This window comes from Cydia pomonella, unplaced genomic scaffold (genome assembly GCF_033807575.1).
Source record: "Cydia pomonella isolate Wapato2018A unplaced genomic scaffold, ilCydPomo1 PGA_scaffold_115, whole genome shotgun sequence".
NCBI lineage: Eukaryota > Metazoa > Arthropoda > Insecta > Lepidoptera > Tortricidae > Cydia > Cydia pomonella.
Genome location: NW_026907760.1, coordinates 20212 through 47149, shown reverse-complemented (window position 1 = coordinate 47149; position 26938 = coordinate 20212). Strand labels below are relative to the sequence as shown.

At 38.9% G+C, this 26938-nt stretch overlaps 1 protein-coding gene and 1 long non-coding RNA gene across 2 annotated transcripts; both read left to right on the top strand.

The window, feature by feature from the left end:
* The first annotated feature begins 6 nt into the window (after positions 1–6).
* On the top strand, positions 7–21941 carry LOC133533193 (uncharacterized). The gene is made up of 5 exons (XM_061872149.1): positions 7–4078; positions 10275–10471; positions 11570–11693; positions 12892–13014; positions 18067–21941. The coding sequence occupies exons 1-5, from the start codon at positions 4039–4041 to the stop codon at positions 18249–18251; spliced, it is 669 nt and encodes a 222-aa protein (XP_061728133.1). The 5' UTR covers positions 7–4038; the 3' UTR covers positions 18252–21941.
* A 2138-nt stretch (positions 21942–24079) lies between these two features.
* Positions 24080–25805, top strand: LOC133533194 (uncharacterized). Its single transcript, XR_009801830.1, has 2 exons — positions 24080–24761; positions 25262–25805. It is a non-coding gene; the product is annotated as an uncharacterized LOC133533194 (long non-coding RNA).
* Positions 25806–26938: the final 1133 nt, after the last annotated feature.

The window sequence follows — 26938 nt, the reverse complement described above, 5'->3', positions numbered from 1 at the left end:
GCGCACTACCCCAGAAACCGGTGGTCTATAGCTTCGTACAAAACAACCTGCCCAGCGGGTTGTCCGGCATCTGAACAGGTGGGTTCCCGGCAGTGAATGTGTTAATTTGCTAATACTAAATGTTAATGTTCCTCCAAAGACAGCAGCTTACCCTCAACCAAGCAATCCCCAGCTTACCCGCAGCTAAATTTAGTGAGGAGAACATTTGTTATGTATGTATGTATGTATGTTGTTATGTAGCGTCAGCTGAGAATATGTTTGTGCCTATACATTTTGAGCAAAATCATTTTAAATATAACGGGACGGCAGTGGCCTACCATCTTAAATAAAAAAAATCAATACAAGGTTTTCGTTTATACTCTGTATCTCTAAATAAAAGTAAACAAACAATATGTACATTTTCGGGCAGTTATAGCAGTTATAACGTGTTTTCCTGATAATGGAAATGCAAAATTGTAGCATAGTTGTTGTCATGGTCAGAAACAAAGTATTTATATTGTGAATTTAATGAATTGGTGGCGTAAAAGAAGCACAGAGGCAAAAGAACCCTCGTCATACTGTTCCTTCTTCCAAACGTAAAACAAAATATCTTTTTCTTACCCCACCTGACTAGAAATGAAAAGTCACGTGTCGTGATCCCACAGGAAGGATTCCACATATATATATTAAGGTCATATTTTTACTTAAAGTATATAAACACGTGCATTTTTCATGTAGGGAGCTGCATCTACCAAAACAACAGCTTCATTCATTGTTTTGATGAAAAACAAATGAAAATCAATTGAATAAAGTAAATTACTTACTGCTTCATCTTAAAGGATTGGCAAACAGTCGACCACCGTTGTAATGAGGTGCCTGTTGCTCTTGAAAGTGAGTTGACTAGATGTCGATATTGTCGATAAATTGTTTTTGTTGTTGATTACTGAATGCAAACGCCACCGGCTTCCGAAACCGAATCCAAATGAGCTTCGGAGTGAGTTTGCAACAGTCAGTGTTGCCAACTTAGTATTCAAGCTTAGAGCTAGTGTTGTGCCAAAAAAGAGCTGAAAAAGAGCTAACTTTATCAGCTAAAGAGAGCTAAATAAAACTATTCGAACTTATTATATTTTAATCAATAAAAAACAATGTTCTTAATAATAGCACTAGGTATCATTAATCTTCATCTGACCATGAGTAACATATGTTGTCGTCATCGTGAAAATCAATCACCAAGGAACTTCCACTTGGGCCTGCTGTAGCCTGATCAGGGTTGTTGTATGAAGCCATTGTCCCTATTTTTTTTAGTACCTCAGTTGGCAGTATGTAGTTGTGACAGCATTTTTTTTGACGCCGTAATCCTGCCCTGATGGTAATAATGGCATTCGTGGTGGTGTTGTGTAGTCTATTGCGAGCCTTGTTTTTAACTATATTAAGTTGGCTAAAGACTCGTTCAACTTACCCATTAGACCACGGCAAAGAAATCATCGACAAGGCAAATGAACACAATTCTATAAAAGGATTATTGCCAGCTGCATCTTGATATTTCCAAACTTCGGACCAAAATGAAATAGTGTTGTCCTTTTTCTCCCATGGTACAAGAGCTATATTGACCCACTGTGTTTCTACCTTCGCGATAAAATCCTGGCTGTGGCCCGTTTCTCGTACTAGTGAAGTTATTCTTTCCTTTACTTGCTTCAATGTGTTTGAAACTGACAACTGGTTGACTTTTTTCAAAACATTGTAATTTTCTGGAAGTCTCTGTTTCAGTTGTTTTATGAGCTCTACTGTGAACTTCACACATTTATCCCTGAATTGCTCTTCATCTTGGGTTGAAAATCGATTGGTCTCTCGTATTTCTGAAAGCTTACTTTCGACTTTGAATCCTAGATAAGGATGTGGAACCAAGAAATCTTCTAAATTTTGTATTTCGAATACATTGATGTTCCTAGTAGGATTCAGAACTTTCTTCCCGAGAGATTCTATAGCCGTTATTAGGTCATTAAGTAATTTGCTAGGATCAATATTATTCGACTGAATTTTTTTTACTAGCCCCTGTAATTGATCCAAAACGCTGTGGATATATAACAAATATGCTTCGTTTGTGGGATTCGTTTTTAATGTTTTAGACAAGTTTAATTTAGTAAAAAAATGTAGTTAAGATTATCACCTATACACCGCCATATTACAATAAATAGTTATAACCGAGCAACGCTCGGTCGCCCAGGTACTATATATATATACAAGAATTGCTCGTTTAAAGGTATAAGATTATACGACATTATTACACAAATTGACTTAAGTCCCACAGTAAGCTCAATAAGGCTTGTGTTGAGGGTACTTAGACAACGATATATATAACGCCAATTGTTGGGATTAGTTGCCAAGCGGACGTCAGGCTCCCATGAGCCGTGGCAAAATGCCGGGACTCTCGTCGGAAGAGGTGAAGGAAAACAACACGAGGAAATCGGACTAATCCTAATAAGCCCTAGTTTAGTGTCAGATGGCAGTCGCTTTCCTTTGCAACCTTTCGCCATCGTCGATCATGAGTTAAACTTGCGAGTTAGCAACTTCCAGCGAAGCTGGGAAGACCGTGTCTGAGACTCGTTCTCTTAGTGTAAGGTCTGAGTGGACGCTCGAGTTGGGCGTGCATGTTAAACAAATACACGTATAGGAGCGGCCTTAGTGCAAGCTGCTCACATCACTTGTGAGCCCGACGCCACGCTGCACGCCCCGCCGAACGCTCCGCTTCGAGCGTCCACTCAGGCCTTACACTTAACACAGCAGTGGCATTGGTAACAGTGTGTGTTTGTATATTACCATTTATCACAGTAACATTTAAATTGTACGAGTAACTTTATTGTTTCAGAGCCCATCAACGTGCTCACTAGCGCCACTGCTAAATAATTGTGATTTAAGACAGTAGATCAACATAAAAACTAGTTTGATGTATTCAAAAGGTACTTAAATACAAAATACAGTACCCAGCGGCCCTCTTTTTTTAAATATCTGTCGTTAAATTTAGACAATCACAAATATTTTCCAGTGGCGCTAGTGAGCACGTTGATGGATTGACACTTGATGAAATTTTTGACGCTCTATTAACTTATACAGCTTGTTTTAAAGACGCGCGTGATTGTTATTACCGTGGTAATATTTAAAAATTGAATTATCTGTAACAAACAATGTATAGTTTTTTTCGCAGAAACAAAAACGCAAACAACACATATTTAAATAACACTTTTACTGTTGTTTATCTCTTCTTTATGTGTTGTATTATTTGTACTGTTTCTGTATTGAGGTGTGCAATAAAGTGTATTTGTATTTGTATAACAGTGTATTTTTTTAAAGTACCAAATGCATAAAAAAAATCTGTAACTTATACACGGTGATCTACTTTGACATCCACCTTTTGTTGGACGGGCTTATTTATCTAACATTTGAATATTTTTCATTCATGTTCCTAATTGATTGAAAAACCGCTGATAAAATAAAGTACGGGACTTGGAGGGCAAGCGAAGCGATATTACGCTTCCTTGGACCCCGCGTTTGAACATGTATACTCAAGCAAACAAAAGTACTGAAAATAAGATTTTGGCAAAAATTTCATTTTTGGTACAAGCTTTTATTGCTGACTACTTAAAACTCCACAGACAATATTCATCGAGACAATTCTAAAAACTACAAACACAATTAGGTTGCGTTGTTTTATCATAGAGTTCCTATGGCCACCTCCTGTCTCCATCATCAGATCAGCTCAATGGTAACATAATATTGCATTGTCACCCAACTTTCATATGTATGTAAATTTTCAGCTTCATTAGAAGTTCGGAAGTGGGTCAAATTTAACTTGCAAGATTTGACCCGTATATACATAGGTACATTGCAACTTAATATAAAGCTTGTAAATACAACTTTTTGCTCAGGAACGGAGTAAGACTCGTGCAGAGGAAGTTCGCGCAAGGTGTACCCATTCCAGCGAGCAGCATCAGCGTCGCGCCTACACCGCCGGAGCGCAAACCGGACCCACCTTACTCTCCCAAAAATGTCTACCACAACAACATGTCCGCTCGGAACCTGCTCGACATTGTGTCTATTCAAAGTGAGTTTAATTTATTATTTATTCATTTTATATTAAGGGACAATTTGTGACGCCCGGATGCCCCTCCGACTGAAGGGTAAAATTTATAAAACCATTATAAGACCTATCGTCATGTATGGATCAGAGTGTTGGGCCCTAAAAGTGACGGATGAAAAGAGATTGCATGTAGCGGAAATGAGAATGTTAAGATGGATGTGTGGTGAGGAATGAGTATATAAGAGGAAGTCTGAAAGTTGCATCCATAATAGAAAAAGTAAGAGCGAATCGCCTAGCGTGGTATGGGCATGTGATGCGGAGGGATGAAAGTCATATGACGAGAAAGGTATTACGAATGAATGTGGATGGATGGAACGGCAGAGGAAAACCTAGGAAACGGTGGATGGATTGTGTGAGAGATGACATGAAACGAACGCGAGTGAATGATGAGATGACGGCTGACAGAAAGATATGGAAGGAAAAGACATGCTGCGCCGACCCCAAATGAATGGGATAAGGGCAAGCGAATGATGATGACTTCGGTCGGTCGCGCGCGGTCGGTCACACGTCACTGTAAATCACTCCCCGTGAATATTGACAAAATTTAGTAAAAATGATGCATAGTGATAGTGAAACCCTAAAAAACTTTATCATGGACGTGCTAAAACCAATTAAACAAAAAGTTTGTGAAATGAGCTCTAAATTAGATATGATTTTCGATGAAATACGTGAGATAAAATCCGTTATCCCAGGTAAACTACCAGACGGCTCAAAAAACCTGGTTAGCGATAATGAAAACAAAAGTGCGCAATCCACACCAAACAGTGGCGAAACAACACCTACTAGTCGTCCTCCTCTCACACACGCACCTGCGCCTAGGAAGCAGCGCGCCGCCGCCGTGCGTACGAAAGAGAGACTAGCTGCGCAAGGAACGAAGCTGTCAAAATACAAACGGTTTAACCAGCAACAAGACCCCGCGCAATTGCTACCGCCGACCACACAAAAACAAACCGAAGTTATCAACCACTCCATAAACAAACTTATTGACAATAACATGGAAAACGTCAACAAAAATAACTCAAAAATAAACCCAACGCCCGGTACGAGTACCGCAGATGAATCATATGAACGATCTGACAACTGGGAGGTTGTTACAAATCGTAAACATCGCCGTCGAAAACACAACACAGTTCCTATGTCAATAAAAGGTTCCGCCAAAAACACCGAAGTTAGTGGAGTTGAGGTCCGTAAGTATGTACACGGATGTTTTTTCAGAAAAGACTCGACACCAGAGAGCATAATTAGCCACCTGAAAAGCATACGCGACGGTTTCCTGTATACAGTGGAACAAATCCCGTCAAAACATGATACCTATAAGTCCTTTAAAATAGGTATCCCTATAACAGTGTACGATGACTTTCTAACAACAACCGCCTGGCCAATAAACACTTGCATAACGGAATGGCGGCCCTTTCTCCGACCCAGGGAGACGAAGTCTCCCCAAACCAATTAAATCAGTGCGTCCCGAGTCACCAATGAGGAAAACGAACGACAAATCTTCCCATAAATCGATTCAAATAAGTGTCCTACACCAAAACATAAATAGACTTGCAAATAAGACTTATAAAATCGAAACCGAACTCCAACTACGCGACCAAGTTGACGTGCTTTGCCTAACGGAACACTGGCTGCAATCAAACCAGATACTGTCTACCAACATACTTAACTACCAGCTGCGTGCTCATTGCTGCAGATCGTCCAAGACAGGTGGAGGAAGCTGCATTTATGTGAGACCGGATATCCCTTGCATAGAACGGAAGGAAATAACGGATCTGTCAGTAGAATCCCAATTCGAGGTATGCGCAATTGAGTGTATAGGACTTGAGTTAATCATCGTGTGTATATATAGACCGCCCAGTGGTGACATATCGCTGTACCTGACCAAGTTATATAATTTGCTTAGTTTAAATTTAATCCAAAATTCTAATGTAATAATAATTGGTGATATAAATATTGACCTTATGACTAAATGCAATAATTCTAAATATTTACTAAATACATTGAAACAATCTGGCTTTAGACAATTAATTAGTGAACCTACTAGAATAACAAACAACAGTAAGACTTGTATTGACCACGCCTATTCAAATGTAATTAAATCAAATGTGAAATCAATATCCTGTTACGATATGCATGTGTCTGACCACTTATGTATAAATGTTATTGTTGACATTCAAAATAAAGCCTTGGTACAAAATTCTCATATTTTAAAAAGAACTTTTACCAAACAACGGACGTTACATTTTATCCAGTGTCTAGATTTATATCAATGGGACAAAACACTTAATAAAACATCATGTCCAAGCAAAACTATAGAACTAGTTATGAATGTCATCAAACATCATTTTGATATAAATTTTCCCTTAAAGAAACATCTAGTAAAAAAACCTGTAAGTAAGTGGGCAAACGATACTATAAGGAAACTACGTAAGAACATAATAACATTCAAACATAAGTTAACAACGCGTACCGACGGCGTCGGGTCTCGCGCTGACCTGCAACGTCTGGAGACAGATTACTGGGCAAAGTTACGGCAAGTACGTAGCAATTTTATTAACGGTTGTATATCTAACACTAGGGATGACATGAGCAGGAGTGTGTGGCGTGTTATCTCAGCGGAGACATGTAAAAATAACAAAGGCAATGCTATCGACGTACTAGTTAGCAAGTCGGCGGGCGACTGCGTCGGCGCTCGCGCCGCTGCCGCTGCCGCGCTGTTAAACCGGTATTACATTGATACGAACATAAACAATACTACTCCATGCACCCGGACTGCAATAGCTTATCTCTCGCAATACCTACCTGCTCGGTGTCCGCTTTTTAGATTTGAACCGTTTGGGCTAGATGAGATGGAGGTTGCATGCAAAAAAATCAAACGCAAGGAATCCAGGGACATAAACGACATGTCGACCCGCATTATCGATTATTTGCCTCCTGTCGTCATCTCATTGCTTCTCATGTTATTTAATAAATGTGTACACTATGGTATATACCCAGAAGTTTTTAAACAAATTAAGGTCCAGCCTGTATATAAAGGGAAAGGTGAAATGCACTTGCCTAAGCATTACCGTCCTATTTCACTTATACCGGTAATATCTAAAATTTTTGAATGTTTATTAAGTAACCGACTAATGAAACACGTTACATCCAATGACCTCCTTAATCGTCAGCAATATGCGTACCAGCCTGGTCGGTCCACCTCAGATGCAACGCGCGATGTCGTGACGAGAGTGATGGCGCACCTCGAGGACGGGCGGCAGGTCGCCGCCATCTTCTGCGACCTGTCGCGCGCCTTCGAAATGATTGACCACAAACTTCTCCTTGACAAACTTTCTGCTTACGGTTTTTCTGGTGGTTTCCATGACGTTATAGCCTCGTTCCTGAGTAGCCGTAGACAAAGTACCTATGTCCTCGACACTAAGTCTGACCTTGAGCAAATAGGAAGCTGTGCAGTGCCACAGGGCTCAGTAATGGGTAATAACCTGTTTTTATTATTGGTAAACGATATTACTACTGCCTGCGTTGACCCGGAGTTTGTAATGTTTGCTGACGACACTTGCCTCATCGTAAAAGCTGATAATATAGAAGCCTTAAAATTTAAACTAGAGCATGTAATGTGCCAAATGACTAAATGGTTTTCAGCAAACGGGATGTTGCTTAATGTTGAGAAAACTAATATCATACACTTTAAGTTAAGAAAAAGTAACATTCCGCTCAATATAGTGATCAACAACTCTTCCGTTCCGCAAGTTGATACCACCAGGTACCTGGGCTTCGTGATCGACTCCGGGCTGACGTGGTCTCCCCACATCGACTATGCGTGTGACAGGCTGTCCTCGGCGTGCTATGCCCTCTCGAGACTGGCACCAACGTTAACGAGTGAAAACTTAAAGAAAGCCTATTTTGGCTATTTTCACTCCCTATTAATACAGGGTGTCGATCTCTGGGCGACGTCCGCTGGCCGGGACAGACTGTTCAAATTACAAAAAAGAGCCTTACGCATTATTGACCGAAAGCCAACCGATCACCCGGCTCAGGAGCTATTTAGAAAACATCGAATCCTAACCTTGCCCTGTGTCTTTATCCTATCAGCCTGCAAATATGTTCGGTGTAACCTACAAAATTATAAAACTTACGGTGAAAGAAATAAAAGGCCGTCACGCAGACAACACCTTCTAGTACCACCTCGACGAAGACTAGCGAAGGCCCGCGCGATGCTCGGCGTTGTCGGACCTAACCTGTATAACTGTATACCTACAAACATCACAAATTCGCCTAGCGATGCTATTTTTACGAATAAACTTAAAAACATGCTTATCGAGTTAGCATGCTACAACATAAACGAGTTTCTGCATAGGGATCGTTGCACTCACCGATAGAAAAGATCAGTTACCTACCAATGTACCTATTGTACCTGTTGTGTGTTCTTAAAATATGTTTAAATTTTTTCTTTAGTTATAAGACAATTGACATGTAAACTGTATTGTATGTTTATAAATAAAAAACTGAACTGAACTGAACTGAACTGATGATATTAAGGGAAAAATGGAAAAAGGTACCGCTTCAGACAACGGAACAATTTGACAGAGGTCGCGCCCACTTGTTCTGCGTACATAACCAGCTCTGGGAGAGGACACATTTTTCCTGTTCCAAAACCGGGTTTTGTAAAAGTTTTTTTTTTCCTTATACATAACCAACGTCTCAACGTCGTAACTTGTATACAAAATTGCAATACCTAGTTAGGTAAACGATACACATATTATACAGGGTGATTCAGGAGACGTGAGCAGGATGAAGCTTGAGCATTCAGTAAGTTATAAGCAACTGTATCGTACCAGTATTTGTGAGGTTAACGTTCTTTTATTTTTTACTGTTCAAAAAAATTGTTTTAATTTATTTACGCCATGTATGGTTACCCTCTTTGTTTTATCCATAACAAGTGACAAATTGAATGTCATCGGAGTCTGGTTACTTTTGAAAAATCGTATCTCACTCAAGTGTGACATTTTGTTTTCTTCATAATCAAACTGCTGTCATAACGGTTAAAGAGGTTTTATCTTTCTTAATTAAGTGTTGTAGGGTGTCCATGATTGTAGATTATCAAATTTTTCCTTCCCAAAAAGTTAAATAACAGAAATAAAGCGAGATTGTTTTACTTAAATATGATGATGAACGGTTCATTAACATTTACTGATTGTGTAGGCTTAGTCCTGCTCACGTCTCATGAATCACCCTGTATATTACGTAAAGTTAAAAATGAGCGATAATAATAAACTCAAAATCCCATACAAAATGAGACTTTCCATTTACATCCTTCTAAATCCAAACCTTCGTCAGCCGCCATTGCTTATAAATGTTGCCAGTTAAATGAATCATTTTTCCTCAAAATGAGGCATGACGTTTACATTCTAATATAAGTACGCTTATTTTAAGTTCCCTGTATTATTAGAGAAAATTATATTTTTCGTTATTTTATTACAAAGTATGTTTTTTTAATAATATTTCAGTTTAATTTTTATTTTATGTAGTGATTGTTTTAGAAATCCGACACCATAGCGCCAATACTGAAAAGAGTCGGCTTGTGAGGTAACCTTGTTTGTAAATAAGTGTAAAAATGTATTCAAATATAGTATTATTTGCATATTTGTAAAATAAAATATAGGTAAAATAGTGAAAGCTTAATTATTTAAACATTATTGCCAAAAAACAGGCGTGGCCCTCCCCGCGAATTCGTCGCGTTGCTATTTTAATTCAATTTGTATGCCAATAGGCACCACATAGTGATACCAAAATATTTATGTAACATCTTGTAATCTACCTGTTGTAAAAATAAAATCTTTGAATCTTACATGCGGTGCGCGTCCGGACCAATTTTGGTGTCTAGCAGTGGTTGCCGCGCACCGCTGCGGAAGGAATAATTATTGATACATTTTTATATAAACAAATTTGATAGATTTTGTATCAGGTATATGACCTATGTATTTGACATTACCTGCAAAAATGCAGTCGACCGCAGCAGTATTGCAATCACACTCAAATTTTGAGGGTTCAGTATAATAATGGAACCCTAAAAACTTTTTGTTACAAAATTAAAAATCTACACACTAAGACACGAGCGTCATATTAGAATGAATCGATTACAATAAAATGTATCTTGCAGACATACACAAACACAAGCAAGAACCACTCGTGGTGCTCGAACGTCTTCGAGACGACGAGATACCGTCGCCCGTCTTGCCGAACGGACGGTGCGTCCGACCAAGGATCCGGGTGCCCTTGAGACGCCGGAAGGTCAAGGGCAACAAGGGCAACATGTGCCTGAGGTCAGGCAAGCGCAAGTCCACTGATGCCGGCAAGGTATCATTCCATCATCATGTTATCCTTCTCTTTCTTTATTTTTCAGCTTAGGCTAGGTCATTTATTATATGAATATAAAAGTAAAATACAAAAAAATTATAAGGGTGCCGCCAGCAGCGCCCAAGCTGCCGGTGGTCAGGGCAGCAGAGAGAGGAACCGACGTACTATCCGCGCCGGGTCCAAGATCACCGCCTTCTGCATCTGACCCTTGATCCAGCCACCCAGCGAGTCTCTAGGTGTTGGTCGAGACTCTTCGCTATGAGACCGTTCGCTGAAACGACTATCGGCACAAAGATCGTCGAGTCAACATCCCACATGGCGGTTATCTCGTGAGCCAAGTCTAGGTACTTGCTGGACTAGTCCTCGGTTTTCACGAGATTCTCATGGGGGATGGTGACGTCGACGAACACGGTCCGACGCTGCGACCGGTCTATTCTTATTATTATAGTAGTTTATGTGATTACTACATAATGAAAGGCATTAAAGTACAAGTGTAGGTTTATGAAACGAGCAGAAAGCGACTGCTTTATCTACACACATATTATATTATAAACTTTTTTTCTTTATATACTACGTCGGTGGCAAACAAGCATATTGCCCGCCTGATGGTAAGCAGCTTCCGTAGCCTATGTACGCCTGCAACTCCAGAGGTGTTACATGCGCTTTGCCGACCTTAGCATTCCCCCCCCTCGTTGAGCTCTGAATGATTTGTTCAGAACCCGCATGTTAACGAACGCCATTGCGAAAAAAAAAAGGTCAAATTAAATTCCTTTGTTTTTCGATATTGACACTATTATTACTTAATAATATTTTCACAGATAAGAAATTTGTCCAATCAAAACAGTTTATCTTTATGCTAATTTAGTTTTTGAACGCATCTTAGAAGGTTTTTTATAATATGTATAGAAAAATATGTATATTTTTCTATGGTGTAAAATATTTATTCATGTAATGGTGCGAAGAAAAGACTGCTACTCGTAGTTAGATACGAGTATAAGGCTGATATTGTCACTCAAATTAAAAACAATAGCGCAATTAATATACGTACAATTTAATTTAGTTTTATTTCGAGACGTCAAATTATAGTATTCGATGCAGGGGCCCACTAAGAAACGAAAGAAGCTGTCCTCGGAGTCCACGGACGACATACCGCTCGTCTACTATTTCAACAACCGGCCTGCCAAGCCGCATAATAGACAGCACAGACAGAAGGACATCACAGGTATGTCCATAACATACTATTCTGCTAACGCCCAGCCATATAAGAAAAAAATTCAAAATTTGCCAGATGAATGTAAACCTACAACGTACGAAATAGAATTGATTTTATGTTTTATAATTTAACGAATTAGGTGCAACTAATCGGGTTCACAACTCACAAAAGTTTGTATGGCACCATGATTATTATAGGTTTCACCTGTCTAATTTGGTTCTATAAATAAATAAAAAGCTTTTATTTCGGACCGGATATCCATATACAAAATGCAAAATAATTATTATTAAACTATTATTATTTAAAAAAAATGATATAAACTAAATAAAAAATACTAATCAAATTAATTTAAAATTATTAATTATGTTTAGTTTGTTGTCCTAATGTCCTGGTAGATGGCGCTGTTCCAGACGCAAACTAAGTAATGCTAATTCAAACAAAAAAAATATATCTTTATATTTCATCGATCTTATGGCTCCTCTACATGATGGCCCAGCGTAGGCCAGTCCTAGGGACGCATTTATGCGTTAGAGGGAGCAAGTGATATTGCTATCTCATTTCACCGCATAGCTGCGTCCCTTGGACTGGCCTACGCTGGGCCATCGTGTAGAGGAGCCCTTAATCTACAGTTCGATGTAATTTTGATTACATCGAACTATAGACGAGCGAGACGAGACGAGTATCAGTTCGATGAAATGTTGATAATATTCAATTGGGAATATTACGCGAAACTCTGCGTAGGGGGCGCCACTACCACATTCCATCACAATCCGAGGGTCTCCCGCGAAACAAGAAAATCGAAATTTCGTTATCTAACCTCTCTGTCACTCTTGCATATTCGAGCGACGAAGAGCCAGATAACTAAATTTCGATTTTCGCGTTTCCCGGTAGTTTGTAAATAAACCGCCTTGATGCATCAATGTCATATTTTATTATCTGTGAAAACTTGTCAAAAAACAGTTTAAGGCACAGTATGTATAAGTTACTCTATGGTTTAGGAAAGGTGCTAGTGCTGCATTCTGGCGGCAGAAGTATCTTTTGCGTTGTTTCGTTAAATTTTCAAACAACGCAAAATCGACTCAATTTCTTACACAATATGTTTAAATTTCAGTGGAAAAATTTGTATTTTCCATTTATATGGCTGGGGCTCATCAGCAAATAAATTTATATATAATATTTAACTTGGATTTCTCATACCCATCGGTAGTTACAGACAAAAAACAAAAAGCGCCAGTCAGAGAGAAACGTACGCCAGCACCAAAGAAAACGGTCACCAAAGAGCGAAGCGACTCCACGGTTGACAAACCACCTTCAAGGGCAGAGTCCAAAGGTAAACATACACTTAAACTGTTATAAATACAATATAATCACATGTTGCTGGTGGCCTAGCGGTAAGAGCGTGCGACTTGCAATCCGGAGGTCGCGGGTTCAAACCCCGGCTCGTACCAATGAGTTTTTCGGAACTTATGTACGAAATATCATTTGATATTTACCAGTCGCTTTTCGGTGAAGGAAAACATCGTGAGGAAACCGGACGAATCCTAACAAGGCCTAGTTTACCCTCTGGGTTGGAAGGTCAGATGGCAGTCGCTTTCGTAAAAACTAGTGCCTACGCCAAATCTTGGGATTAGTTGTCAAGCGGACCCCAGGCTCCCATGGGCCGTGGCAAGAATGCCGGGACAACGCGAGGAAGAAGAAATACAATATAATCACGTCTATTTCCAGGGTAGGCTGATACCACGGATTTCCTCTTGCTACGATCCTGACATACCTCTTTCGCTTCCTTCACTTTCATGACATTCCTCATACACGCTCGTCGGTTTAGAGTGCTCTCGGCCTGGCCTTTCTTCAGGATTTCCCCGATTTGATCAGAGGAAGTCCGCCGAGGTCTATCCCTTCCATCTCCCTCTTCTACTTCTCCCTTATACACTCTCTTTATTAACCTTCTTTCACTCATTCTTTCCACGTGTCCAAACCATCAACATACCTTTCTCAATTTTTGTCACTACATCTTCATTCAATCCACACTTTTCTCTTATCACACTGTTCCTAATTCTAAACTGTTATATTTATGTAAAACATGATTTGCTATCACGGTAAGGACGTTAAGCACGAATAATTTAATAAATAATAGAAATTGTGTGCAAATTTTGTTTCGAGAGGCAAATTAGTTAATAAAAGATAACAATTCATTAATTTTTAGGGTTCCGTACATAAAGGGTAAAACGGGACCCTATTACTAAGACTCCGCTGTCCGTCCGTCTGTCACCCGGCTGTATCTCATGAACCGTGATATACAGCCTGAAAACCATAAACAGTTGAAATTTTCACAGGTAATGTATTGTTGCCGCTATAACAAAAAATACAAAAAAGTACGGAGTAAAGTACTCTCGGTGGGCGAGACCGACTCGCACATGTCCGGTTTTTTTTTTTATATTCATGCAGAATATTTATAATGCTTTCTATAATAGTATATCTTTGCTGCAGCGAAGTTTTCACGATAACTATATTGTTTATGCCGACATTTTAAAAACATGGGATGTCCCAGCAACTGCGTTACTTTATTAATAACCTTATATTTTATTACAAAGCTTTTATTTAGTTTCACCTGTCCCGTTGTCTGTAATCAAATCTTGCAAGTTAAATTTGACCCACTTCCCGGTTTCCAATGGAGGAGGATGGACAATGCAATATTATGGTACCATCGAGCTGATCTGATGATGGAACAGGAGGTGGACATAGGAACTCTGTGATAAAACAACGCAACCTAATTATGTTTGGGGTTTTTAGAATTATTCCGATAAGTATTAGTTGCATGTGAAGAAAGGTAGTCATGAAAAACTCCGGAGTTCCACACAATGTTTTTCATCACACTTGCGAAGAAAAAAATAAATTTTAAGTGAAATTATTCTTAAATACGGTGACATGTCAGACATTCGTCCGCCATTTTGTAATTTCTTGACAGGTTAGGCATCGAAGGCACAGACCTACTCGGCATTCAGCCACGATTGAAAATGATATAAAAATATTTAAAACGGCCGTTAAATTAATCAAATTGAATAATAAAATATTAAATTATAAACGTCAGTATTTTAAAAGTAAAACTCATATGCTACTTGGTTTGTATGAATAAGTGACGTAATTTTAAAATAAAGCTATAACTCCCTTTTTTTCACAATCCATAACTCCCGTGGGAACAAAATAGGCCTTTGGCCTTCAGTACACCTGCATGAAAAAGACCTTTTTCGAGCAAGTGTGATGAAATTTTTTTTTAAAGCGATACCTATAAACCTAGTATATATTATGCTGAAGCGATCGACACCAATATCAAAGTGATTTGTGATGATTTAGTTAGTAGGAAAGGTTTTCTCCCGGAATGGAATTCCATAAAAAAATACCGTTATTTCGCTAGGATCGCAAAGCTTTTCTTCTTTAAGATGATTGAGATGCATAGAAAGTTGCGCACACGCTAGCGAATATTTCAATGTCAAACTGGTGGTATTATCCATTCAGTACAGTCTGCGATAATTGTGTATATATTTTTGGTACATCGATAATCTGTTCGTTATCTGGGTCCTAGCAGATATCAGTGCTCACCCGAAAGAGTGCAGCGTGTTACTGAGCCAGAACCCATTTTTTTTTTGAAAGCATACAGCAAACCTTTTATTGATGCTTTTTGTTCAATATTTTTATTTTAATGTTGCTATTGTGTGTGTAGGGTTAGATCGACGTAGCTTTATTCGACAGCGCATTGTAATATGCCTACTTGGAAATAAACTATTTTTATCTATATTGATTCTATTTGTTTTCATTTACTTATGTGTGTATTGTGGCAAGCGAATAAATGGTTTATCTATGTATCGATAAAAACTTGTACCTTTTCGATCAGGTCACGTGTCCGTCTTACGAATTTTCAATCTGACGAATCTGTCGGTCACGTGACCTGTCGCCAGTTTAACATTTTTTCCCCATCACAAAAAGTGCACAGCGTCATATTCATATATTTATTGATAAAAGTAATTATAACACGTCCAAAATACTTACACACTATCGTATTACGTTTAACTAAATGTAAATTGTAAAATTAAATCAATAAAAAATTACAATTATAATAAATCAAGCATTGATTCACAAGCATTGTAAAGATTTATATGTAATTAAAAAATCAATAGAAATCATTACAAAAAAAACTTAAATAAAACACCACTATTATAAAAAAAAGCACCACTATCAATTATAATTATAAATCAAATGTCAACAATGAATACATTAGAAAAATAAATAGTACATTGTGCAACGAAGGGGGTAAGTGATATTTTGAATACAAGGGTGGTGGGAATTAAAGACCCGAGTTTGCAATATTCTTACCCACGGAGTTAATATGTTTTTCATCACACTTGTGAAGAACAAACTAAATTTTAAGCGGAATAATTCTTAAATGCGGTGACGTATCAAACATTCGTCCGCCATTTTGGGATTTCTTGACAGGTTAGGCATCGAAGGCACAGACCTATTTGGCATTCAGCCACGATTGAAAATTATGGCTGGTAAATTAATCAAATTGTATGTATGTTGTGACAAGGGGGAGGGGGAGTCACAAACTTTGTGACGTCACTTTAACCAAACCGAAAATTTGATTAATTGAAAATAAAATTGCCAAAAATGTGATGTCTCACAAGGGAGGGGTTTGTCAAATGTGAGCAAGTGTGACTAGGAGGGGTAAAAAATCTAGAAATTCGTGTAACGTAATCAATGGATGAGCCCTTGTTATATCTAAATTAGGAAATTCGCAAGGAATGGCGATAAATGAAAACACTTCAGTCGACACGAGTTTCAAATTACCTATTCGCACGTGTATTGTACGTTTTACAGTACATATGGCTATAAAGTTTCGACATATGCACGAAAAGTGGTCATTCCCGCCCGCTAGCGGGAAAGTAGCACATTATGTATAGTCGTTAGATTTGTAGCTGGCCCTCAACGGCTTATCCATTGTCAATCACTTTAGCCGGTTATTTAATTACAACTCCTATGGTAATTGAAATAAGATTCAAAATGAACAAATGGAAGAATAATTTGCGAGTTCTTGTGTGGTCCCTATACGGTCGAGTGCCGGCGAGTCGAACGCTACCGAACCAGTCTAAATTGTGTCCTCGATATGCGAAACAAAGGCGCGTTATCGGAGAGCACACCTACACCCGGACACCGGTACCCGGACCCGGGTACGTCCTTAAACTGCGTCCACAAGAGAGGTATGGGCATTGTGAATGTCATCTCGCTCTGTGTGGTAGGGCACAGCACAGCGGATGTCATTCTAGAGCAGAGCCCAACTGGGGAAGTACCTCCACCTTACAGAAAACCGCAGCCAAATAACACTAGACCCTACTCATAGTGTTGTGTTCCTGCCGGTGAGTAAGGTTGCCTGAGCTCAACGAGGGGGGGAGGGGGTTAGGGTCGGCAACGGCTACAGATACTGCTTACCATCAGGCGGGCCGTATGCTTGTTTGCCACCGACATAGTATAAAAAAAACACTGGTTTTTTGAGCGTTAGACTAGCCCGCCCTCAGGTGTCAATTAGAATTATACGACCCTTTTTGCAGGTAGTGGCATGCGCCGTTTTAGTTAAAAGTACCTGGGCGACCGAGCTTTGCTCGGTTATAACTCTATATGGTGGTGTATAGGTGATAATCTTAACTACATTTATTTACTAAATTAAACTTGTCTAAAACAATAAAAATTATATGTAAACTTGAACATATAAAAAAAAAAGTTAGCCACCGGGCGAGATTCGAACCCGTAACACTCGTTTAGCAGTCCGCGTCTTAACCCGCTGGACCAGACGGACGGTGGCCGGCAACACGAAATTAGCGACCATATTCTGCGTCCAAAGAAAAACGCATGAAAACTCGATAACACGCGTTTTCCCAAACATAAGACTAATCTAGATCCATTGTATACCCCCAAACCAGCAGCGTCTGGAAGACCTAGATGCTAAGCGTCATATCCGCAAGATGCAACCTAAGCCCTCCTACACATACACCCGCAACTCGACTGGACAACTCCATTGCGCATCGTGTGACCGCATCTTCAAAACAAAGTTTGGTTTTGCGAGCCACATAAGGGCATTTCATAATCCGGATAAGAATTGTTGATGGGGTCGCCATTGCCGGATACGGCAAGGAAGGAGTTAGGAGTTTAGTTATACCCCCAAAACCCCCATATACCAAATTTCAGCGAAATCGTTAGAGCCGTTTCCGAGATCACAGAAATATATATATACAAGAATTGCTCGTTTAAAGGTATAAGATAGACAATGGATAAGCCGTTGAATGCCAGCTACAAATCTAACGACTATACTATGAAGTTAATGTTGTATTTGCAGCTCGGCAGCTAAAAAAAGGGCTACCGAAGGACGCACGCTGGTCCACGCTCCGCTCGGCGCGAGCGCCCTCTGAGACCCGAAGCATAGTGCGACGTCTGCGTAACAAAGTGCTACTAGGTAAGCCCATTTATTTATTTATTCGTATGGCAAAAATACAATCGTTCATTCATATGAAATATAGGTAGATATATTTATTACGCCCAATTGCTGGATCCATTGGGTGACATTGTTGTCTAAGGTGAACAAGTCCACTGCTGGGTTGCCCTGGTATTTGGTGAGTGGGCATTCGCGCATAATATGGTCAGCTCCACAATCGCATGCTGGCGACTCTCTCCAGCCACATCTGTGTAGGAACTCTCGACATCCACCCCAACCGGTTCGTAATCGATTTAACTGGCACCAACTTCGTCTGGGTAGTGAGAAACCTGTTGGTTTTTCTGTAGGGTTGATGTTTGTCCCTAGGTTGGTAGGCAAGTTCTCATTCCATTCTTGAGTCCATCTCTCATTAATGCTGAAGGGGGTGTTTAAAAGTATTGAGGCAGTTTTATGTGGCGGTAAGCCCATTCCAGCTCTGGAACGCTCTACCTCTGGAGGCAGAGCCAGTCACTGGCGTTGCTAAAAGGCAAATTAAAAACTTTCGACTTGAAAGGATTCAGCAAATTTTTTGTAAGGAAAATCTGGCGGAAGATTCTGGGACCTATCAGAGATGAAGATGGAACTTGGAGGCATAGGAAGAATAGGGAGCTAGAGGAGCTGGTTGCGATGCCCAATATAATTGGCGAGATCAAAGCCACACTCCGCTGGCTCGGTCACCTAGAGAGGATGGGAGAGGATCGTGCCGTGAGAAGAGCGTATGTGGGGCACCCGGGTGGAAAACGTCCGTCTGGGCGTCCCAGATACCGCTGGAGTGACGAAGTCCTAAAAGACCTGTTCGCCCTCGGAATACCCAACTGGCGTGAAGTGGCGCAGGATAGGGCAGAGTGGCGCTCTCTTGTGTCAGAGGCCAAGATCCTGTTTGGGTCACTGAGCCAGTGAAGAAGAAGAAGTCCCTTGATTATAGAACCGGCCGCTATAACTGATTATTTTTCGTCAGCAGCTAGACATAGTCTCCCTCCGTTGGAGAAAATCTTCTTTTCTCCAACAACTTTTCTCCTGCATATCTAGATGTTTTATTTTTATTTAAAATGATTAGAAATCACATAAGATTCTAACCTTTTGTTAGATAGCGTTTCCTTCAAAATTTCTCGGTCCCACTCACCTAAACCTACACTATTTCCTCCTGTGGCACACAGTATGCTAAAAACTCTTTCTTTAGGCGCACTTGTAATTTGTATAATGAATCTCTTAACGATATAGATATTTTTGCTCATAGTTTGTCCGTGTTCAAGAACAAAGTTCGGCAATTTTTGTCGTTGATGGTAAGTATCGCAGGTGGGGACCAACAGAGGGTTACTACTTACTTACTCCGTTGGCTCAGCGACCCAAAATGAGACTTGGCCTCCGACACAAGACAGGGCCACTTTTCTCGGTCCTGTGCGACCTCTCGCCAATTGTCGACTCGAAGCTCGCGCAGATCCGCCTCCACCATGTCGCTCCAGCGATACCTAGGGCGTCCGATAGGACGTCCTCCTGCTAGGCGACCCAGGTACGCTCTTTTCACGTTCCGATCTTCGTCTATTCTCTCAAGGCGGCCCAACCAACGGAGTCTGTGGGCTTTACTTTCTCCCATGATATTAGGTTCAGCCACTTGGTCTTCAATCTAACGGTTCTTAAGGACTGTCCAACTTCCATCCGGTCCTCGTTTGGGGCCCAGTATTTTACGGAGGATTTTCCTCTCGGCAACTAGCAGCATGTTTTCTTCCTTGAGTGTTAGTGTCCATGCTTCATAGGGCATAAAGATTAGGATCCAGAATACATTGCGATGCAGTGCAGCCCTTCACAAGGTGTTAGTGTCCAAGCTTGTAAGCAGACGCATCAAGATCCGAATCTATGAGACCGGCTAAAACTCATTTTTTCCTAAAAAAATCGACATTCGAAGTTTTATAATATCTTATCTCTAAAGTTACACATAAAGACAGGTATTTTTTTAGGAAAACTTGAGTTGTAAGCAGATATAACAAAACACGTGCTCATTATTTTTTGCTGCTTTCAAACATATACTCAAACCAGCCATTAACTAGCAAGTTGCTTGAGCATCACTTTCTATAGGAGTTAGAAGATTTAGTAACTTTTTAGTACTTTGAAGGCCATTTTCTCCTAACAGGTTGAGTTTGGGCAGCTAAAAAAAATACGTGTCCGTTATTTCAGACTACTCTATAACATATATCAAAATGAATCAAATCGGAACCGGACAGTTGGGTACCCTTCCTTGTTAGGTAGGTATTTTCGTTGGTGGCGGTCAAGTTGGTCCCCGCCTGCGATACTTACCATCAGCAACAATATTCTTGTGGGCCTTGTTTTCATCTTTTTAGTGCAGTCGGGTTTTTTGTTTTTCTATAATAATATTTTATTTTATGATAAGCAGTTATAATTTTGTTTTAAATGAATTTCTTGTACAATTTCCATGCTGATATTTAAATCCTCAATCCATAAATAGCGATACTTTTACCTGAATTATTAATTTAAAGTATTCAAGAAATAATATAGAACGTTAAATAGGTGCATATCGTCGCCGTAGAGCGAAAAGTCACCAAATCGTTCATTGGTCATTTTGAGTTATGAGGGTTTAAAAAAATAATAATTAAATTTTTTTTTACTGAAATTATCTTAAGATAAAATTGTGGTTTTATATGTGTTTATTCATTATAATATAACTAAAATGACTTAGGTACGCTCATAAATAAGTTACAAGAAGTTGAAAAATGTATAACGGAATTAGGTATTTTTCGACTAAAATATTGAATCCGAAGTGAGTTTTTAGTTACTTCTTTAACTTTGTAAAATTGAAACTATGATCGCTATTGCTACCGCAATAAGACTGAAATTTGGAGAAAAAAAAATGCGATTTTGATGACATATATAAGTCAATTTTGGCCATTTTGTGATTTGGTGACTTTTCGCTCTACGGCGACGATATATACTTTACTCACTGAGTTCGAGCGCCCAACTAGACTGTAATGATCATCCCCTTTCATCCGTTGGTAAACAATGCACTATACATTCATTCCAATAAGGTTTCCGATGCGATATATACTTATATATAATACGCATGGCGTACAAAGGATCAAACGAAAACACTTTAGTGTTAGATTGTGTTTATAAAAGCATTTTGATTGCACGATAGTGCACACGTTCGTGTTTACATAGCCCGGAATATCAAACAGGGGACCGTGAGGGAACTTAATTAATTCAAGCCTATAGTGGCACTTTGAATGGCGGACACGTACGGAAATCATTTTTCTGAAACCTGTAATGAAATGTTGACATGACTTACTTCAAATTAGGTCCGGAAATACTACATATCAGGTGCGATGAATGATGATATGTAAAGGAATTTCATACAGCCTTACACACCTAGGCCTGTAAGGCAACCTTCTTTTGTTTTTAAACGTCAAATTATGGCACGTCTTGGCATTCAACCGTAAAAAACCTATAAGCAAAATTCTGCCAGTATGCTTTTTTTTGTGTTTTTTTTTCTTTTTTGTGTTTGTTAAATATTACTTCGGGGATTCAAAGGGAAACAAAAATTTCATATTTTTTGCGCTTTGACGCACGGTTTAGGAGATACAGCCCCAAAAAGTTTTATTTTTTTCAGTCATTCAGAAATCTTTATAGGGCTGTATCTCCTAAACCGTGCGTCGTAGCGTAAAAATAATCAATTTTTCGTTTCCCTTTCGGTATCAACAAAAAACGCAAAAAAGAAAAAAAAAGAAAAAGAAAGAAAAAAGAAAAAAAGCGTAACGGCGTGCGTGGTAGCGCCAATATAATTACATTTTTGTTCCCCTTCAATACCCCACGCACGGAATAACCTATCACATTAAGACATGAAACAATCATCATCATCATCCTATTTTTTTTTAATTATTTCATTGCGAGTTTGAGAAAAGCACTATACAAATCTCGGCGGGAAACGGGGTTGCCGGCCGCGTCTCCCTATGCGACCTCGCTACGCTCGGCCGTCTATATCTACTTGGCCTGCAACCCTTCGTTTCCCGTCCTCTATAGTAATGGGCATTTCCAGGCATAGTACGATTTATCGACCACATACGCGCCAATAGAATTTCAATCTTAGCTATCCGATTTAAGGTTCAAATAAAGGTCTTCGCACACTATACCAATTCCACACCAACTCAACTCACTTTTGGTTCACCTTAGTGGACGACGAGTGGACGACGCGTAGACCACCCGACAGTTCTAAATTTTAAAATTGTACTATAGGACATACAAGATAAGGCTTTAATTTCAATATTTAATTTTGAGTCGAGTGGCTGTTGAGTTGTAACAATGTGCTAAGACCTTTAGATTGCACTTTCGTAAAATGTGACTTGTCTTCAAATGAATCATCAAAGCTGAATTTATTCGAATATATTTGATTTTTTTCGGAAAACCTTGTAGATTGGTGCGGCCTGGAAAAGGGTTAATATCTATTATACTTCTTCCTCGCGTTGTCCCGGTATTTTGCCACGGCCCATGGTAGCCTGGGGTCCGCTTGACAACTAATCCCAAGATTTGGCGTAGGCACTAGTTTTTACGAAAGCAACTGCCATCTGACTTTTCAACTCGAGGGTAAACTAGGCCTTGTTGGAATTAGTCCGGTTTCCTCACGATGTTTTCCTTCACCGAAAAGCGACTGGTAAATGTCAAATGATAAGTTCCGAAAAACTCATTATAAAACACATCAAGTTTATTTTGGTCCAATGGATAAACTCATGCTGACGCTGAATACGTACATATATACTTGGGCTCGAAATAGACGAGTACAGTCGCCATCTATAACCGAACGGCCAAGGTGTTCAGAAATATGTGAACAAAACCTCTTAGGCTTTCGTATGCGCCTGTCAAAAACTTGCCATTTATTTAGCAACCATACAATCTTTATGTTTAAGTTGAATTTGGTTGACTATACAAGGTGCCCGTGAGCATTGTGAGATATTTTAACTAAGCATTCCTGGTAATATTTAGAAACTAAAATGTCGTATAAAATTTTCTGGATTAGGCATAGTTTCAGAGATAATTAAATGTTTTTCGAAATCATTCTTTCGCCATAAGTTGGTACAAAAACACATTTTTGACTGCGGTATTGCCACTTTGAGGTCTAGTCTGGACATACCTATTGATTGACATCGAAAACTTAAAAAAATGTTATCGAGAGGCTACCCTCAAATAAAAAAAAAACTTTTTAGTTAATTTTAGGTTATGTGTAATAAAAAATACGTTTTATGTACATGAATTTCACAAAAAGTCAAATGACATTTTTTGCTTCTGTTGCCATCAGGAATGCACCGTTAAAATCTCTCGCAATGCTCACGGGCACCTTGTATATGGAGCAGATCTGCTCCTAAACATACCAAAGGTTAGGACCAAGACGCTAAAGTGCACGTCCAGATATTTTTGAGCACATTGGCTGCTCCAATATTCCCCATATATATTATATTATATTTGTATTGACGACCGGTTTGGCCTAGTGGGTAGTGACCCTGCCTACGAAGCTGATGGTCCCGGGTTCAAATCCTGGTAAGGGCATGTATTTGTGTGATGAGCATGGATATTTGTTCCTGAGTCATGGGTGTTTTCTATGTATTTAAGTATTTATAAATATTTATATATTATATATATCGTTGTCAAAGTACCCTCAACACAAGCCTTATTGAGCTTACTGTGGGACTTAGTCAATTTGTGTAATAATGTCCTATAATAAAATAAATAAAAAAAATATCTCATGGGGACTTAATAATAATTTAATAATAATTGAACTATTCCAAGTAAAAAGCCAGCTAAACCAGCAGTCAGGAAACCGGGTCCGAAAACAAACAAAGGTAATAATTTGTTTAGTATTGATTTCATTTCTTGTGACATTAATTTGCCTTGCCCTCCTCAGACCCAGGCCATACAAATGAATAAAATAATAATTAATAGTTTAAAAATCACTAGAAGAACACTCTTTTATAAATGTGTTTCCGGATCGTGTTCAAAGTCTATTACGTGAGTTTGGGCACCAAAAAAAAATACGTGTCCGTTATTTTAGACTACTCTATAACATATATAAATATAAATCAAATCGGAACCAGACAGTTTGGTACCTTTCCTTTACCCCTAGTGTAAATAAATTCGATTTCGAAACGTGACGTACGCGTTTGCGTTTAGTCTCATTTTGTATTGGATTTAGAAAGAGCGCGCCAAGCGGGACGTTTTGGAAACTCAAAATCCTATACAAAATGAGACTTAACGCAAACGCGTTCGTCACGTTATGATGTCGATCAAATTTACACTAGGGGTACAGGTCAGTTCTTCAATGGAATTCCGCTTGGCGCCCGTAGAATGAAATGAAGTAGATTTAAATACTTATTTAATAGCCCAACTCCCATGTTTCATGGTTTTGGGTTAATTTTGACGCATGTCCCTTTTTCGTTCGATAGTAGTCATTTTAAAATTGTTACTGTGTATAATAATCTGTCGTATTTATTTGTCAGACGACACACCAGCGCCGCCGGGCCCGTCCGGTTTTAGAGTGCCACGCTCGCCGCCCTCTGAAAGCAGTGAGTATATTTACACTAGGGGTACAGGTCAGTTCTTCAATGGAATTCCGCTTGGCGCCCGTAGAATGAAATGAAGTAGATTTAAATACTTATTTAATAGCCCAACTCCCATGTTTCATGGTTTTGGGTTAATTTTGACGCATGTCCCTTTTTCGTTCGATAGTAGTCATTTTAAAATTGTTACTGTGTATAATAATCTGTCGTATTTATTTGTCAGACGACACACCAGCGCCGCCGGGCCCGTCCGGTTTTAGAGTGCCACGCCCGCCGCCCTCTGAAAGCAGTGAGTATATTTACACTAGGGGTACAGGTCAGTTCTTCAATGGAATTCCGCTTGGCGCCCGTAGAATGAAATGAAGTAGATTTAAATACTTATTTAATAGCCCAACTCCCATGTTTCATGGTTTTGGGTTAATTTTGACGCATGTTCCTTTTTCGTTCGATAGTAGTCATTTTAAAATTGTTACTGTGTATAATAATCTGTCGTATTTATTTGTCAGACGACACACCAGCGCCGCCGGGCCCGTCCGGTTTCAGAGTGCCACGCCCGCCGCCCTCTGAAAGCAGTGAGTATATTTACCATATAGATAAATACGAGTAAAAATTTTTTTACAGTACATATGGTGCTACTTTACCGCACTAGTGCGCAAATTAGCATATTACGTTACTGTGTCAAACATTTAAAGGTCCATATGTACTGTAAAACGTTGTACGATACATGTGCGAATAGATAATTCGCAACTCGTGTCGATTTAAAACACTCCCTTCGGTCGTGTTTTAATTTATCACCACTCGTTTCGAATTTCCTATTTTTCGCACTTGTATCGTAATGTACTATTTTTTACAAAAGCTTTTATTTAACTGCTCTAAAAAGAAGAAAATAAAATTTTCCTTTAAAATTTTAATCATCAACTTACGAGTATAACCTCATTATACACAATTTATATGTTCAAGCTTGTCGGGGCAAAAGGGCATTCCATACATTAAATAATAAAATCAACATGTTTTTTGATTAAATGAATACTTTTGAAAATAATTGGCTACTTGACAGTTTTTGTAACTAATGTCAATCGATCTTGATTTTCCTGAACATCAAATGTCTATATAGGACTCATGGTATTTAAGCAACACAAAGGTCAGAAAAGTCTGACGCTCGCACTGAGGATTGTATCGCCTCTAACAATTAAAATTATGAACATTTGTTAGCACTAAAACAGACTTTGAAACTGAAAAAAAAAACTCGGAACAGAAGTAATTTAATGTGAAACTAGTAACTATTAAGTTACCATTTTTTTATTGCACATCTCTATTTCGTATTCTCAAGTATACAATAAGTACATACGATACAAGTGCGAAAAATAGGAAATTCGGAACGAGTAGCGATAAATTAAAACACGACCGAAGGGAGTGTTTTAAATCGACACGAGTTGCGAATTACCTATTCGCACATGTATCGTACAATGTTTTACAGTACATATGGCCCTTTAAATGTTCGACACAGTAATGTAATATGCTAATTTTCGCACAAGTGCGGTAAAGTAGCACCATATGTACTGTAAAAGTTATTTAGAAGAGATCACTCTTTAGCTATAAGATCGCTTGTTATTTCTTACCTATACTTTTAACCTTTTGATTGCCAAAGACGTCATATGACGTGCGCGGCTACAGCCCAATATCAACCTTCATGCGTACCGTGTGAAAGTTTGTAATATTTTTGTATATATGGATTTTTACAATTAGACAAATGTCGGATTGCAATCAACCTGGGTTTGTTGATATTTTTATTACAAAGAAATACACAAAATAGTCAACAAATTCTTATCAGTAGGCTAAAATCGTATGACGATTCGACCCATTTTCAAAGGGTAGTTTTTGTTGACTATACACTTCACAAGAAGCTAAGACCATGACTAATTACACACCTCATAGTGAATGAGATCTTTGACAGCAAAACACGATGATGACATGTCAATGAACATGCATTATCACAATTTTATATTCTCAGGAGATATTAATGCATTATTTTTAAATGAATTTTATCAAGTTATTTCAAATATGGGTTTGAGTGTGAAATGGTTATATGTATTTAATTATTAAATGATAGTATAAAGATACATAATAGTATTAAACGGTTCACAAGTAAGACTTATTTTCATATGTCATAACGGTGAAGTGTT

Coding starts and splice junctions, on each gene's coding strand:
- LOC133533193 (XM_061872149.1), top strand. CDS start 4,039: ATGTCCGCTCGGAACCTGCTCGACATTGTGTCTATTCAAA. Junction 4,079..10,274: donor CGACATTGTGTCTATTCAAA/GTGAGTTTAATT, acceptor TGTATCTTGCAG/ACATACACAAACACAAGCAA. Junction 11,694..12,891: donor CAGACAGAAGGACATCACAG/GTATGTCCATAA, acceptor ACCCATCGGTAG/TTACAGACAAAAAACAAAAA.